Source organism: Natrix helvetica (assembly GCF_964273705.1).
Source record: "Natrix helvetica genome assembly, chromosome: 6".
In the NCBI taxonomy this organism is placed as follows: domain Eukaryota; kingdom Metazoa; phylum Chordata; class Lepidosauria; order Squamata; family Natricidae; genus Natrix; species Natrix helvetica.
In genome coordinates this window covers 84,823,220-84,840,550 of record NC_138553.1, presented here as the reverse complement: position 1 = coordinate 84,840,550, position 17,331 = coordinate 84,823,220, and the positions used below count along the sequence as shown (strand labels likewise).

General features: G+C 46.8%; 1 protein-coding gene across 2 annotated transcripts in view; it reads right to left on the bottom strand.

The window, feature by feature from the left end:
- Window positions 1-17,331, bottom strand: part of ELAPOR2 (endosome-lysosome associated apoptosis and autophagy regulator family member 2) — a 75,978-nt gene that overhangs the window by 57,551 nt on the left and 1,096 nt on the right. The window contains exon 1 of one of the 2 annotated variants that reach the window (XM_081957232.1): window positions 351-593. The exons of the other annotated variant lie outside the window; for it this stretch is intronic. Coding sequence (XP_081813358.1) covers window positions 351-467 — 117 coding nt within the window. The 5' untranslated portion in view covers window positions 468-593. Of the gene's footprint in view, window positions 1-350; window positions 594-17,331 lie in introns of those variants that run through there. 2 annotated transcript variants of the gene reach the window in all.

The window sequence follows — 17,331 nt, the reverse complement described above, 5'->3', positions numbered from 1 at the left end:
CAAGGAATCCCAGCGGCCCAGCGCCCTTGCCTTGGCACGGACTGCGTTTCCCTGCGCCCCGCCTGAGTGACCCTCCTGGGCTTTCCTGGTGGTCTCCTCTCCCGGGTCAGCTACAGAACTAAAGCCGTTGGGAAGCCCCCCTCCCCGCCAAAGCAGGGCGCCCCGCGGACAGCTCCCCGGAGAAGTCGGGCAGGCTTTTCCCACGGCGGAGGGGAAGCGGAGCCCAACGCCCACCCTGGAGGGAGGGGGGAGGACGGGAGCCCGTCTGGATGACCTCGGAAACCTCCCGGCATCCCCGCGGGAATCCCCCCCTTCCCACGGCAGGCGCCGCGACCGCGCGTGGTTCTCACCTCCCGGCAGGGCGGCAGCTGCAGGCTGGCGGCGGCGGCCACGGCATCGGCCGGCCAGCCCAGCAGGAGCGCAGCCCAGCCGCCCAGCCAGCACAGCGCGCCCCGCAGCCGGAGCATCGCCCAGGGCAGGCGCCGCGCCCGCTCGCCCGCTCGCCCGCTCCTCCCGGCAAGCCGCCGCCGCCGCCGCCGCCTTCCTCCGCCTGCCTGGCCCGGATGCCCGCTGCCCTCCGCTGCCCTCCCGCCCGGCACCGACGCTGCCTGCTCGCCCGCCTGCCAGCTGCTGGGCGGCCGAGGAGCCGGAGGGGAGGGGGAGGCGGGGGAGAGGGCGGGGCCGCCGGAGGAGGAGGGAGGAGGGCCTGCCAGTGCGCAAGCGCCAGTGGGGAGGTGGGGTAGGGGCTCCCCAGCACCTGGACCCCTTGTGACAGCTGGGGGGGAGGGGGGTGCGGGGAGGAGGCAGGATGGGGGGGTCCCTGCGCTCCCATGCGCCCAAGTGGCCAGGATGCAGGAGGGCAGGAAGCTAGAAGCACCTGGGCTTTCGCTTTTATCTTGTGGTCATAAGGCGAGGGGTACCTGGACTGGGAAAGAGCCCCCTTCCCGAATAATAACAACCTCTCCCCTAAAATAGGACAATTTAGAGGGATAGCCCTCCCCTTCACTGAGCCCAAAAGGCCCCCTGTGAAATGAACCAAGCATTTGGTCAAGTGAGTTTCCCTCCAGCTTCCTCTCCGCTGTTCTTAAGTGAATCACTAGCAGTTAGGTTAGGAACACGGTTGTTAAGTGAATCCGGCTTACCCATCGACTTTGCCGGTCACAAGATCACCAAAGGGGACCGAGGGACACACACACACACACACACACACACACAGAGGATGCTGCCACCTGTGATGCCCGCAAGCTATCTTTTCTTTTGGACTTCAGGCCTGCCACACTTTCTACCATCTCCTATGTGAAAGTGGGAGGGGGGATTGTACGGAGTTGGGTGATATGTAGCCATAAGCACATTCTTCTTAGAAAGCCAAGGTCATCCTTTGTCTCTGAACCTGGCCGGATGTGAATGGGAGGAATATGTCTCCGTGGCAGGGGAAGATAGGACCATGGGATGGGCTTGTGGGTGGGTGTGGGGGCAAGATCTTGAACCTTCAACTGGGCGGGGAAAACCAGGAAGCTTCCAGATTCGAGTTTCCCCAGATGTTCCAACATGGCTCTCTTCATAAATGGGAACTTTGAGGAACCTTTTGCCTCAGATTCTTATTTTACTTTGGATGCTATTTGGAACTCTGACACAACCGTCATAAATACGAGTCAGTTTGTCAAGCATCTGAATTTCGATCAGGTGACCGGGGGGAACCTGCAATGGTCATAAGGGTGGAAAATGGTTGTAAGTTACTTTTTTCAGTGCCGACGTCACTTCAAACGGTCACTAAAGGAACTGTTGTAAGTCGAGGACTACCTGTATTGGTAGCTCAGGGTTGAAACGAGAGGGCCTTGGTGCTGCCTGAACTTGGTGGGGGGCTTTTTTGTAGACGTTTCATGACCCAACTAGGAAACATCATCAGTTCTAGATGAGGGCTGGGCTGGGAATGGCTAGGAAGTTCTATAAGGAAGTGGGATTTGAAGGGAGGAAGAGGAGGAGGAAGAAGAGAGAAAGACTGTGGTGTCCTTGGTGCTCTCTAAGGCTGGTTGTTTTCCTGCAGACGTTTCATTACCCAACTAGGAAACATCATCAGTTCTAGATGAGGGCTGGGAATGGCTAGGTTGACACCATGTGCTCGCTTGGGCCCAGGAGAGATTAACCCAGGTTCCCAGATTCACAAGACACCTCCGAATCCTAAGGGCATCACCAGACTGGATCATGCAAGACGTTATTATCCAGAATATTCAGAAAGACTGTATTTGCATGATTATTAATTAACCCTGGTTAATTAGGAGCATTATAAAATAATCAAACATGCTACGTTTGCTCCAAGTCCCTCCTGCCCCAAGACAAAGAACCAAGGTTAACACTAACCAGGTTCAGCTGCAGAGCTACAACCCAGCCTGGTTATTCTAACTCAGCTGTTAATTTGTGGTTCGTGTGTTGAGCAACTTGTAAAATTGGATTAATGGAGGGAACCAAGATTTCTTCACCATGGTTACGGGTCGCGTGTGATTCTCCTTCCTTAAAATCTTTTGCAGGATCTATTCGGATGCTGCCATAAAGTAGAATGTGAGCTTTTCGGTGCACGTACAACCAAAGTCAAACAGCAGATGAATATCTTTAAAAGGCTCAGAAAAAATGTGGCTGTAAAGTTAATGTTTGCAAAAGCAACTGCAATCCCTCATAAAAGAAATTCCAAATAAACATGTGTACTTCCCCCCCCCCCCTCTGTGGTGCCATACTGAGAAGAAGAAAAATAGAAAATGAATAGATAATCATAATCATCCATCTTAACCATTTCTCCTTTGACTTCCTAGAACGGGCTTGCAAAATAATAATTTCCACTATTTAAGCAAAACCAGAGAAACTTAACCTTTATGGGTCTGCAATCCACTTAAATCAGTGGCACCTTATCCTTATATATTTGAGTAGGTGTGTAACGTAGGAGCAACAATATCTAAAAATCTGTGGCTTGTAACAATTTAACTCATGTTTCCAAAATTCGCGTAATGAAACGGCTGCCAGGAGCCGTTAACACTCAGCTCTGCTGAATTTCTTCTAGCTTCTGCCTTGGGGTTGACATTTTGTGTCTTTATTCTTATTCCCAAACAAACCAAAATGAAGTTTTTGTTGCATTTATTATTTAGTAACTTTAAAATCCAAATTTGAACCACATCCTTGGCAGGTGCAGTCCTAAGCGAAGATAAATTTGGTTTTAAGCCTCGGCTTTCATGCTATGAAGCTCCACGAAGACAAAATAAAATCAGTTCCTCCTGCAATTTAACGGGTGCATCATGAAATTTTAACAGTGACATAAAGCATCAAGTAGGAGACACTGAAATGCACCTGCTGATAGAATGTGGAATAGCATTTTTTTAAAAAAAAAACTGTTAGAAAAAGTTTTTTAAAAATGTAGCTCCAGATCTTTTCCAAAGTGCTTGCAGACCCATGGAGTAAGAGAGAAGATCCATGTCCTTCGTTCCCCTTGTATTCATTTCTATGCCTTTCTATTTTTGTAAAAAAAATCCTAGCAATTCCTCTCCTCGGGTGCTGAAAAGCCTCCAAGCCACCTTTCCTCTTAAAAGACCTGCCAGCTTAATCAGGAGTTTGGGAGTCGGGATAATGCAAGAAATGGAGTTCCAGCATCAAGGAAGCTACAGACAGGGAAAACACACACACACACACACACACAGTCCAGGTCAGTTGTTAAGGTGAAGAACTTTTCCTAATTTTGGCTACATATAAGCATTGGACCGAGAATCTGGAGAGACAGGAAAGATGCAGAGCAGGTATAGCTACGTCCCATAGAGGTGGGAATCAGGTTTCCCAGCACTCTAAAGAATTGTATGCATGCATGTATGTATATGTATGTATGTATGTTTATTAGATTTGTATGCCACCCATCTCACCTCCAGGAAAATTTCCTTTGTTCTTTTAGCACCGCAAAGTCTATTTTAGGGCATGCTTTCATTTCTAGCTGATCCCTAACATCAAAACGTCAGAAAGTTTGTACCACTGATATTTTTTTTTCATTCTGCCAAGTTTGGAGACCCAGTTGTGGGGAAGAAAAGGAGGAAGGAAGGAAGGAGGGAGGGAGAGAGAAAGAAAGAAAAAAGGAAGGAAGGAAGGAAGGAAGAGAGAGAAAGAAAGGAAAAGGAAAAGAAGAAAAGAGCTGGGGACTCTGAGCATTAACGGAGGACTTTTTTAAAAAGAAAAAAGGCAAGGTGGTATTATAACCATGGGATGGAAGCTGGATGGAGCTGTCAACACACACCTGATGGCCACTCCCTTGGATGACCCATGGAGGTCCTCCACGGTGCAGAAAAGGAGCTTTAAAATTATGCAACAGCTGGAATTCTCTGCATGCTGTTGACTTCCGCTTCCTGTCAGTTCCATCCAGCAAATGCTGAAGGCTGCGGGTGTCATTAATGAAGGAGAGAAGCAACTTAGAACTAAGGAGAAGGTTCCTGACAGGGAGGGCAATTCAGCAGTGGAACTCCTTGCCTCCAGAAGCTCCAACACTGGAAGGCTTTAGGAAGGAATTGGACAAGGATTTGTCTGACGTGGTGTAAGGTTTCCTGCCTGAGCAGGGGGTTGGGCTACAAGACCCCCTACGTCCCTTCCAACTCTGTTATTCTGTTACTGGGGTTATTTTTCCACCCGTACATGACGATCGGATAAAACAGGTTGATGACATGATTGTCAAGATCAAGAGGATCACAAGCAACCCAGTTTTCTCTAGGATCTAGGACATTCTGTCATAACGGCTCGACGGTGATTAAAAAACGTTATTCTGCCTTCCGCAGCACCATTAAAAGAGCTCCGGGAAGGCTGGCATTTTAGTCACCCCAATTTCAACTCAGAGAGGGAATTTGTTTCATTTACGTGTTAATGTGACTTTTGCCCACCCTCTAAGTCTTGGGCACGACACAAAAGACGGCCATAGTCAAGTTTTAGAGGTTTGTGCCGTATACAAAATGCTTCAGAAAAAAAATACTTTTAAGAGAAAAAAGGGGCTTATATTAGAGAAGACCACTTGCAAAGCGTCATATAGTAGGAAAAATGTAAAAAGGTAAAGGTTCCCCTCGCACATCTGTGCTAGTCGTTCCTGACTCTAGGGGGCGCAGCTCATCTCCATTTCAAAGCCAAAGAGCCAGCACTGTCCGAAGACATCTCCGTGATCATATGGCCGGCATGACTCAACGCCGAAGGCGCACGGAACTCTGTTACCTTCCCACCAAAGGTGGTTCCTGTTTTTATACTTGCATTTTTATGTGCTTTCAAACTGCTAAGTTGGCAGAAGCTGGGACAAATAGTGGGAGCTCACTCCATTACGCAGCACTAGGGATTCGAACCACCAAACTGCCGACCTTTCTGATCGACAGGCTCAGCGCCTTAGCCACTGAGCCACCAGGCCTCGGAAAAATGTATATATTTGAGAAAAAAACATTGTCCTAAAAAGTACATGTTAGGAGAAAAGCTTAGGTAAATATGTACAAATATTCACATAGACTTACTAAAATATAAAGTGTGACCAGATGCAGATCCAGCCAAGGAAAAACTGAGGCCAGCAACTGAATGAAATTTAATGTGGCTGGTCTCTAGCCCACACCAATTACGAAACCTGGACTTCTGATAAAGCAAGCAAATCTTGATTAGACTATTACAGTCCTTGAAAATTGGCTGTTCTGCTATAGATCCGTGGTTTTCAAACTTAGCAGCTTGAAGATGTGTGGACTTTAACTCCCCAAATTCTCCAGCCAGGATGCTGAAGTTTGAAAAGCAGCAGCTTACATGGAGCCAGGAGAAGATGCTGTTCCTGGTTAATTTGTGGTCCATATTTAGCCTTAGGGCCACCCTAGGAGGGGGGGCCACAGTCAAGTCCCCACAAGATCCGTGCCTTCCTCAAGGAACTGCTAGTTACACTTTCCAGATTCCATGAATGGATCTAATTGTTTAAACAATGAATGTTGGGCTATCAGAATGACTAGTCCTAGCCAATTCTGTATCTCATCATGTGTTTTGTGAAATTTTCCTTTGTCTCTCTTGTGGTATCCATAGCTGATCATAGATTCTGCTTCTTTTCCATAACATAATCGGCTTTTATTTTATTTTCTCCATCTAAAAAACCTCTCATTCTGCAACATATGAAGTTGTCAAAAACAGAGGTGCACAAGTCTCCATATTATCCTTCTGTACAATCAGGTTCTAGAAGACCCTTTCCTCTTGTACTAAATTTGTGGTACTAAATAGGAAATGTGGTTATCTAAAAACTAATAGTACTAATACCACTCTATAAAGTCTTATAGTAAGACTACACTTGGAATCCTGCATCCAGTTTTGGCCACCACATTATAAAAAAGAGGTTGAGACGATAGAAAAAGGACAGAGAAGAGCAACCGGGATGATGAGGGGGCTGGAGGCTAAAACATACAATGAACGGTTGCAGGAACTGGGCATGGCTGGTCTAGTGAAGAGAAGGACCAGGGGAGACATGAAAGCAGTGTTCTAATGTTTGAGGGGCTGCCACAGAGAGGAGGAAGGGGGTCAAGCTGTTCTCCAAAGCACCCGAAGGCCAGACAAGGAGTAATGGATGGAAACTAATTAAGGAGAGAAGCAACCTGGAATTAAGGAGGAATTTTCTGACAGTGAGAACAATCAACCCATGGAACAAAAGTTGCCTTCAGAAGTTTTGGAGCTTCATCTCTGGAGGCTTTCAAGAAGAGACTGGACTGCCATCTGTCAGAAATGGGGTAGGTTCTTCTGCTTGGATGGGGGGGCTGGACTAGATGACCTACAAGGTCCCTTCCAACTCCATCATTCTGTTCTGTTCTGTTCTAAAAGAAAAACCCCACCAAGTGATGTAGGTGCCCCTCTGCTTCAATCTTGCAGAGGACTGGAACAAAGCATTGCATTCCCCATAGGCAGAGCTAGGCTTTGCAGCTATGGAGGGCCAGGCCTAATTAGAACTCGGATGGGCTTCACAGGGACTTCTAAGCTGAAGAAGTGGAGAGCTTGAAATTATGGGTGAACCACTTCCACATAGTTGTACGTAAGCGAAGTGCCTTGAGTCTAGCTATTAATATAATGAATGCTTGAATGGATGCCTCCTGGAACACCAATCGACCTTCTCTTTTCTTCCATTCAGAAAACTTAAGAGCATCTATTTGGTGCAAATGCCCAAAGATAAGCATATATATATACATATGAAGAGATCCTACGCTGCTTTGCAAATAAATCTACTCCAATTACTCCTCTCCCCTCCTCAGTGAATTTATTTATTAGGTTTACGGTCCACCCTAAGAGATTCTTCATATACATCAACAGCAACGCAATAAAGCATCTCGGCAAAAGAATATAAAGACAATTAATCAAAGGCAACACACTCATCAGTCACTTCTCCCAGGGGCTTCCTGGAACAACTTCAGTTTTCAATAGTTTGCAGAAAGCTAATAAAGCGGGAGCAGGTTGAATTTCAGAGGGAGGTCCATTCCAAAATGGAGACGTAACCCTGGAAAAGGCTCGCCTACAAGCTTCTCCACGCACCCCCTTCCTTCATGAAAGTGGGGTCTCCTGAACAGGTTCCCCCAGGAGGTCCAAATCAGACAGGTTAAAATTGGTGGAGAAAAGGTCTTTTTGCAATACTCTGGTGGCAAATCATGTAGGGACCTCAAGGTTAAAAACAGCACTTGGAATTGCACAGAGTGTCCAGAATGATAAGAGTTGGATGGGACCTTGGAGGTCTTCTAGTCCAACCCCCTGCTTAGGCATCACTTCAGACAAATGGCTATCCAACTTCTTCTTAAAAAGAGCTTCCAGTGTTGGAGCATTCACACTTTCTGGAGGCAAGTCATTCCGCTGATTAATTGTTCTCACTGTCAGGAAATTTCTCCTTAATCCCAGGTTGCTTCTGTCCTTGGTTAGTTTCCATTCAGTTTGTCTATGGAGATTCTCAGCCATCCAGGTCCTGGTTGTCTCAAAGGGGCTTTTTTTGGAGGCAACTGGACTTTCTGGTTTTTCTTTGAGGACGTTTCTCTTCTCATCCAAGGAGCTTCTTCAGCTCTGAAGCTTCTTGGATGAGAAGCGCAACGTCTTCAAAGTAAAACCAGAAAGTCCAGTTGCCTCCTGAAAAAAGCAACTTTAGGACTTCTATCCAGTTGCTTAAATGAGATGGGCCGCCACAGATCAAATGAACAGTACACAAGAATCATTTGTGTACATTTACACATGCTGAGTACCTTTATATTTTTATGCAAATGAGGTAACCGCTTGCAAAGATTTGTTTTCTTGGATGTAACCAACCTCTTCCCCTCCTATATTTCTCCCCTTCACGTGGCTCAAAAATCTTTGACTTCTTTGTTGCAAGGTGACTCCTAATGTTTTTATTTTTAATTTCGGGAAGAGGTCAGGAACCTTCCAAGTCCCATTTGTGCAAGACAGAAGGAACTGCAACACATTTAATGGACTGTCCCAAATGCCATTTGAACCAGCAAAGAGAGGGGGGAAAGAGATTAATTTTCTTGCCAATAAAGGGACCTCAGGTGAGGTTCACCTTCCTTGCAGGGTAAGGGGCAATCTGAGAATGACATCACTCATTCCTCCCCTCCCAAATTGACAGGTGGCCCATTGCCTCGCTGGGACAAAGAGGAAGTGCAGATCAGCCCAGATAATCTGGAAATCCTAATATTTAGATAACACTTTATGTTGTCTCCCTAAGCAAATAACTAACTTATGAAAAGCTTGTTCCCCTTCTGCAAACACCGGATGTGTTCCTTTATAAAAGCATTAGGCCAACTCATTTTCTCAATCGGCTGCTTCCTCAAAGGCAAAAGGAGTTGGAAGGCATTTGGGGAAAAAAACAACCATTTTTGTAAGCTGCATCTTTTCCACCGGCTCAAAATGGATATCTTGGTGTCTTAGTAGCGCCCAACAAATGGTAAAAAATTAAGCAGTTTCTCTTTTGAATATAGAAAACTTTTATTGAAAACCACAGGCCACATTTAGGCAAAAATTGATGTAATAAAGATAGGAGGAGGAGGAAAAACGATAGTCAGCCAGATGTTTAAATTGGATTCCCAAGGACCTGGGATAGGCAGATGTGGAGGTGTGGATGGTGCTGGAAGTCTGATAGAAGGATGGAAGCTGTTCCAAGTAAAACCGCCTTTTGCAATTGACTGACGGGGATTTTGTCAATCCCAAAGGTGCTCCAGATGTTTTGCGATTGCCTCCAACGTGCCTGTGACTGTTACGACTACATTCGCTTCCTTTTGTCACAGCCGTTCTATTTGCAGGTCTTCGTAGTTTGGGATTTTCTCCAGTTCTTTCTCTTTTATTCTGCTGTCTCCAGGCACTGCCACGTCCACTATCCAGGTTTATTTCTGTCTTTCTTATCAACATTGTTAAACAATAATTATTATTACTATTTACACATCGATGGGAAATCACAGCTGCCCATTTTTTAGCTGGTATTGGCCTCCATAGGCACCAAGTTCTTCCCAAGAACCTGAATGGCTGCAGCATGGCCTTTTGTCATAGAAATGTTGACAATGTGCATATACCTTCCATCCATGTACTCTCCAGGATTCTTTTAGTACGGCACCTGGTGGGCTGATAATATTTTTACTAGCATTATTATTGTGGTTGATGGCACAGGATTTGGCCTTTGTTCCACTTCACAAGCCCTTCCCAAGGAGCTTGGAAAAGCAGATGCTGTTGTTTAATGACGTGAAAGGTCTCGTCGCAAGATGTAAGCTGTTCCCAGTAAAACTGCCTCTTGCAATTGACCGATGGGGATTTTGTCAGAGCCCGTGGTTTGCGAGAGGTCCTATCCTGAATCTCAAACCACCCCATCCCATTTTCAGGAGCAGAATTTCTCAGCCATGTGAATATTACCTGGGAGTGGTGCGCTGGCCTAGAGATGGAGCTCTCGCCTCACAATCAGAAGGCGGAGAGGTCGATACCAGGTAGAGGCAGATATTTCTCTCTCTGGGCACAGTGAGAATGTATCTGCTGAACAAAAGTCCGCTCTGGCAACAGGAAGGGCATCTGGCCATTAAAACACTCTGCTAACCCCAATCAGTTACCCGGACTCCAGCCCCGCAGGGGATTATGAGGTCGTTAGATGATGATGAATAATTACCTGATCTGATAAGACTTACTGTTATTCAGAGGAAATGGGGATGAAAGTGGAACACACAATTCCAGCCTATGTTGTCATTCGGGAACTCCACCTTAGGTCTACATATCGGAAGGCAAACAGGCAGCTGATAAAACCTCTTAGAAATGAATGTGCTTGCCATAAAGGCAATCCTGAATCAATGAGTAGCCGGTGAGTTGAGTCACCTTTGATATTTCCTTGGATTGCAGGCATCGCTTCAATAATCCCTGGCGATTAATACAGCCCCCAGGAGGACTTCAAGGGCTCCATTGTGTGGTTGTGAAATGTGGAGGCTTCTGAACGCCTCTTTATTGGGGCGTTTTTAATTCTCTGGTGCTGAAATTGGGGCCTTTCCTGGGCTGGCATGATCCTATTCTAGAAGAAAGTCTCTTTCAACACAATAAGAATTTACTCCCTGGGGAAATAACCACACGGCTATGAAAAGCATGAGAATTAAAAAAAACCACACCCTCTTATGCACAGAAGGAATGCCGGATGCATAGACACACACACACACACACATACAGATTACCCTCGACTTACGACCACACCTGAGACCAAACGTTGTCTTGCTAAGTGAGACCGCTACTAAGCAAATTTTGCCCCCCATCCTACAGCCTTTTTGCCACGCTTGTTAAGAGATTCACTGCAGTTGCTAAGTTAGTAGCATGGTCATTAAGTGAATCTGGCTTTCCCCACTGACTCTGCTCCTCAGAAGGTCTTAAAAGGGGAAATCACCTCCGTCATAAATATGAGCCAGTTGCCAAATGACTGAATTTCGATCTTGTGACCGTGGAAACGCTGCAATGATCATAGGTGTAAAGAAAGGACCCAAGTGGCATTTTCCAGTGCCGTTGTAACTTTGGAGGCTCACTAAATGTACTGTTGTAGGTCGAGGACTACCTGTGTAGTCTTAAATAGGCAGAATGAGATGAGCAAAAGGTGTTGGCTTCATTTCAACTCTCCTTCTCCTCAGCCAACCTAGAAGAGACCGTAAGTCAGGAGTGAAATCCAGCAGGTTCTGACCGGCTCTGGAGAAGCAGAAGTGGAAATTCTGAGTAGTTTGGAGAAAAGACAAGTACCACCTCTGGCTGGCCCTGCCCCCATCTATTCTCTGCCTCCCGAGTCCCAGCTGATCGGCTGGGTCTTCTTTTGTTGCCCTGCACAGGAGAACGGAGCTGGAAAACAAGTTGGGGGGGGGAGGGAATGGGGATTTTGCAGTATCCTTCCCCTGACACGCCCACCAAGCCACGCCCACGGAATAGGTAGTAAAAAAACCTGAACTTCACCCCTGCCGTGTTTCCTCCTCCATGCACTCGTCCTGAAGGGGAGAGAACGATTCACAGCCTGGCCTAATGAATGCATCAGCCTCCGCAGAAGGTTTTCCGGCTACCTTTCACAGCTACCTTCGTGGTGTATTTTTGCATCCCGGCTGAACCTTCCTGGCCAGATACTGTAGGAAACGATGCCTGTTGTGGCCCACTTGTGGCAGCTCCGCATTCTCCTGAGAAGCTCGCTATCCAGCAGGCATGGAGGGGTCTCCAGGGGGGGCCACTCTCTGGGCAGGCAGGTTCTGCAGAGCTGTCAAAAGGAGCAGACAGGAGCAGGAGCCAGGAAGCTTCTGGGTTTGCAGAAAGGATGGTTCCCTGAAATAATCCGATGCCATTGTCGTACTGAGCTGGAGGAAAAACCTTTCGCGCCTTATATGTGTATTCTGCCTCTCCGTTACAAAGGATGCCCAAGGAAGCTCATTGTCAAGAGAACTCGCTTAAGCCGTAAGAAAACACATCATCGCCCATTTAAAAAATGTCCAAATCTGTGATCGCATTTTCCTTGGTTAAGAATGCAACATGTCATGAATGATTATCAGAAATAAACTTTCCTTTATTATTTTTATAATTTTAATATAATAATATTATTATATTTTTATTATTGCAGGTATCTCCAGTCTGGTAGAAAGAAGGATTAGGAATGACATAGTATTGCAGGAATTGGGCACGTCTAGTTTAGTGAGCAGAAGGACAAGGGGAGATATGTTTGCTAGTCCCCCAGGACCTGAGTGATAGCCACAAGAAAGAGGGGGTCAACAGAGGGAGGGAGGGAGGGAGGGAGGGAGGGAGGGAGGGAGGGAGGGAGAGAGAACCATACTACTATATCTCACAGGTGACCATAAATCGAACCAAGATGAGGAAACACTGGCACATGTATTGGAGCAATGACATCATCAGTATAAGTGTGATGTCATTATCACTGCTGTCCTGAAGGCAGGACAAGGAGCAACGGATGGAAAGTAACCAAGGAGAGAATCAGCCTGGAATTAAGGAGAAACTTTCTAACAGGGAGGACAATCAACCAGTAGAACAGAAGTTGTGGGGGCTCCATCAATGGAGGCTTTTAAGAAGAGACTGGACAGTCACTTGTCTGGAATCGTATAGGGTCTCCTGCTTGAAGGCGGGGTTGGACTAGAAGACCTCCACGGTCCCTTCCAACTCTGTTGTTCTGTTATTCCTATTGAGCCTTATGGCATAGCTCTTCAAGAGGCTATTTCACGAACGATATCTTGTTTGGCATTTGAAAAATTATTCCTCTCCCTTGGCCTAGGCAGCAGTTTCTTCATGTACCTGTCAGGGGCATAAATCCTATTTCCTGTATTCTCCTTGGACACGGACACACACACACACACACACACACACACACACACACAGGGATGACCTCTGCCCTTTGCCTTGCAATGCTGAGACCCGATGGCCCATTCTGTTCCTTCCTTGTGGCTTGCCAACTGCAGACGGAGGAGCAAGCGGTGGATGTCTGTCTGCCCTGGATTTCTTCACAGACCATCTGAGTTGGAAGGGACCTTGGGGGTCTTCTACGTAGTCCAACCCCTTCCTCAAGCAGGAAACCCTCTACCCTTCCAGAGAGACTGGCTGTCAAAGCTCTTCCTCAAAGCCTCCCTTGGTGGAGCATCCACAACCTCTGGAGGGAAGTCCTTCCACGGATTCCTTGTCCTCGCGGTTAATCCGTTCCTCCTGAATTCCAGGTTGCCTTCTCTCCTTGGTTGATTCTTGCTCTGCCTTCAGGTGCTTTGGAGAACAGGTTGACACACACACACACACACCGTTCTTTGGGGCAGCCCCTCAGATACTGGGACTTCCCCTTGGCCTTGGGGAAACTCTTGACCAACAGTTTACAAGGGGATTTGTTAAAAAGCAATATGGATTCTTGGAGAATTTGTCCGGTCTGTAGCCACGTTCCTCATTTGTTTGGCGAGAAAACCCAGTTGCCTGTTTGTGCAAAGGATCGTTTCCAGCAGAAGAAGAAACTGGGGGACAGATAAATGCCCAGTGAAGGTGATTTCTCCCCGCTCTTCCCAAGGATAAAAGGGCAGGCGTGAAGAATCGACAGCGGCTCCCATCCCTACCTGAGATTGGATCCATTTCTGTTATAAATGAGCTAACAGAATTCACCTTCCAGTTGCAGGCTGGAGAAAGCTGGCTAATGGGCAGATAATGGAGGTTGTCTTAATCTCTCTTGTTTTCCTGAGGTTGTTGGGGGTGGGGGGAAGCAAAATCGAAGCGAATAGGAAGAGATTGGGTGCCTCTGTTTGTTTTTGCCTCTGGGTGCTCGGCTCTAATGTTTTCATTCCAGAGCGCTGCCAAAAGCAGCTGCCCTCACAGCTTTCGTGAAAGGAGGAATGGCGGCCGAAACAAAGCTGCATTCACAAACCTTGTGCAATCAGAACAAACAGGGGACAATGGAGCCCCAGACGTATAAAGCGAAGGGGGAGGAAGGCAGGTCTTAAGGCCAGAACATCTGGGCCATCCAGAACAAGGCCAAGTTGAGTTGTTCCACCAGAAATGAATAATCATGGTTAGGGCCAAAACATACAATGAGCGCTTGCAGGGACTGGGTACCTCCAGTCTAAGGAAAAGAAGGACCAGGGGAGACATGATGGCAGTCTTCCAATATCTCAGGGGTTGCCACAAAGAAGAGGGAGTCCAGCTATTCTCCAAGGCACCTGAGGGTAGAACAAGAAGCAATGGGTGGAAACGTATCAAAGAGAGATCCAAAGTAGAATTAAAGAGAAATTTCCTGATAGTTAGAACAATTAATCAGTGGAACAGAAGTTGCCTCCAGAAGTTGTGAATGCTCCAACACTGGAGGTCTTTAAGAAGATGTTGGATAGCCATTTGTCTGAAACGGCATAGGGTTTCCTGCCTAGGCAGTGGGTTGGACTAGAAGACCTCCAAGGTCCCTTCAAACTGGTATTCTGAACTGGGTATGTCTAGTCTGAAAGGAGGACTAGGAGTGATATGATAGCAGTCTTCCAGTATTTGAGGGGCTGCCCCAAGGGAGGGGGAGGAATCAACATTCTCCAAAGCCCCTGAAGGCAGGACAAGAAGCAATGGATGGAAACTAATCAAGGAGAGAAGCAACCTGGAATTAAGGAGAAACTTCCTGACAGTAAGGACAATGAACCAGTGGAACTCCTTGCCACCAGAGGTTGTGGGCTCTCCAACACTGGAGGCTTTTAAGAAGAAGCTGGACAGTGACTTGCCTGAAATGGTATAGGATTTCCTGCTTGAGTAGGGGTTGGACTAGAAGACCTCCAAGGTCCCTTCCAACTCTGGTATTCCATTATCCTCTTCATTAATCAGTGGAACGACTTGCCTCCAGAAGTTGCAAGGGCTTCGTCCCTGGAGGCTTTCAAGAAGAGACTGGATGACCATTTGTCTGGGCAGGGGGTTAAAGACCTCCAAGGTCCCTTCCAACTCTGTTATCCTATCCTATCCTATCCTATCCTAAAATCGCCCAAGGGGGACTCCCCTGGCCCAAGGTTTGAAGAGCCGAGGGAGGCCAAGGGAGTCAAAGGCAGCAGATCCTTTGAGCTTTCAGGGTCTTCCTCACCCCTAAAGAACAGGATTTGTGAGCCTCACCAACAGTCCTTGTGCCGCTTATTTCCTCCATCGTGATGGCAGAGGGTGACTCATAAATGGTAACGCACTAAAATGCAATTTCCTGTCCAGTTCGTTTTCTGAATGGGGAAAGCAGCCGGCATTATCGCAAAGCCTCCGGTGTTGGCCTGTAACAAGAGCTCTTGAAAGAGAAGGGCTCAGGCTTTTAGGATCAATTATTCTTGAAGCAATTTCCTGATTAGACGGGATTCGACTCCCTGAAACACCGAGAGGCAAACTGTCCTCTTTACCTTCCGATGGGGAACACAGCGATACAACGGAGAATATTCCGCCGAAGATGAGTCGGGAGGGCCAAAGACCCTGCTAGGAGTATAAAAGCTTTAGTGAAATTGGTAGCAATCTCCTTTCGGAAATCCACCCTGGCAGCTCTAGCAGGAAAAGCTTTTAAAGAGATTGTCTTTCATTTGGAAGAGACGTTTGATTTCATTTCCTCTCCTGTTTGTTATCCTTGACGCTTGGTATCAGCTCTCTTCCCTGGTGAATCCCCATTTAAATTTAACTCCCGTTTTAAGAAGCCTCTCGCAGGCCTTTGACAGCAAGCAAAGTGGAAAAAGAATTTCCTTCGCTATCGGCGGCTGGAAAGCAGCAGAAGACTTTAAAGGAAGGCAGCGGCCTTGCGGAGAACACGATCTGGGGTTGCCATCAGCTCAGACGACGACGGACTTGCAGAGGCTGCGAGCTGTTTTATTATGCAAAGATTTCCAGGCACTTCCAAGCTATTACCGAGAAGGTAATATTTAAAGAGAAATAATTCAAAGCAGGCAACCAGTCTGTTCTGTATTTTTCTCCTTGCTGCAAAAGCACAAGCAGAAATACTACAATCTCTGGCTTTCTTTAAATAAAAATAGAACATATCAATAAGGGAGTCATTTGTGCAGAATGGGGGTCAAATTATTCTACAAAGCACCTGAAGGAAGGAGAAAAAGCAATGGGTGGAAACTAATCAAGGAGAGGAGCAACCTGGAATTAAGGAGAAACTTCCTAACAGTGAGGACAATCAACCAATGGAACAGAAGTTGCCTTCAGAAGTTGTGGGTGCTTCATCACTGGAGGTTTTTAAGAAGAGATTGGACAATCATTTGTCTGAAATGATAGGGTTTCCTGCTTGAGCAGGGGGTTGGACTAGAAGACCTCCAAGGTCCCTTCCAGATCTATTCTGATTAAAGATCAATGCCGTTTTGTGGCCATCCACATTTTCTCCATCCGGACCTGGCAGCTGGAATGAAGCTACCTCTTCCTCCTGCATCAGTAACGTGTTATTTCTCTGTCAGTCCCCTGAAAGCTTTTGGGATGAAGAGGATGGAATAAGAGAGACTCAAACACAATAAGATGCAAGACGGGCCTTCATTTTCCAGCCTCAACCAAAACAAAAATGAGAAAGCAGGGGACCGAATGTCTCTGTGTCCCTGCACTTACAGGCAGCAGGATCCCTCCACAATAAAGGAAATAAAGCTGAAAGGGCCTGACTTTTGAAATAAAAAATCCTGCGGTTGCTGGCCCATTATAATCATTCTGAAAGGTAGAAATGGAGAAAAGGCTCTTGAATAGCTCATTCCGAGTGGCATTCACCCATATTTACAGAACAAAAGCGCCAACCCAGTGCAAGTCGATTCAATTTTTATTCTCTGGCAAATAAACCGCCCCTCCGAACGAAAAGCCTGGGAGGAAGGTAGAATGTTTAATCGATTTATAAATCACCCCATCCGTCTTCTGACAGCTAGCGCAATCATTGCCTCTTTCTTCTCCAGGGGGAGGGGAGGGGGAAGGGGGTTGCCAATTGTGGCAACAGGTCGGATGCCAGGTGTTCTACTCAGTTGTCCTTACATGGATCTCCACCAACCTCTTTCTCAGAAGCCAGGAAGAGCTTGTCCGCTTGGGCAGGTGGGACTTGCAGGTATGAAACGTGAGACTAACAGAGTTATTAAAAGGAATCCCTCCCTCCTTTTCCGGGAGATCCAAAGGCTGTCAGAATGTGTGAGTTGTTGCAACTCTGCTGCCCCCCCCTCCTTAGCAGCAACATCTGGCTTTCCCTTTTTCGCAGTTTTGCCATCTTGAGAAGATTGTGCAAAGGAGGAATGAACATAGAACATAGAATAACGGGACCTTGGAGGTCTTCTAGTTCTCGGGGATCCAAATAGCATCCAAACGTAGATCAGAGTCCAAGGCAAAGTATTGCTCAAAGTTCCAATTGATGAAGAGAGCCACGTTGGCACA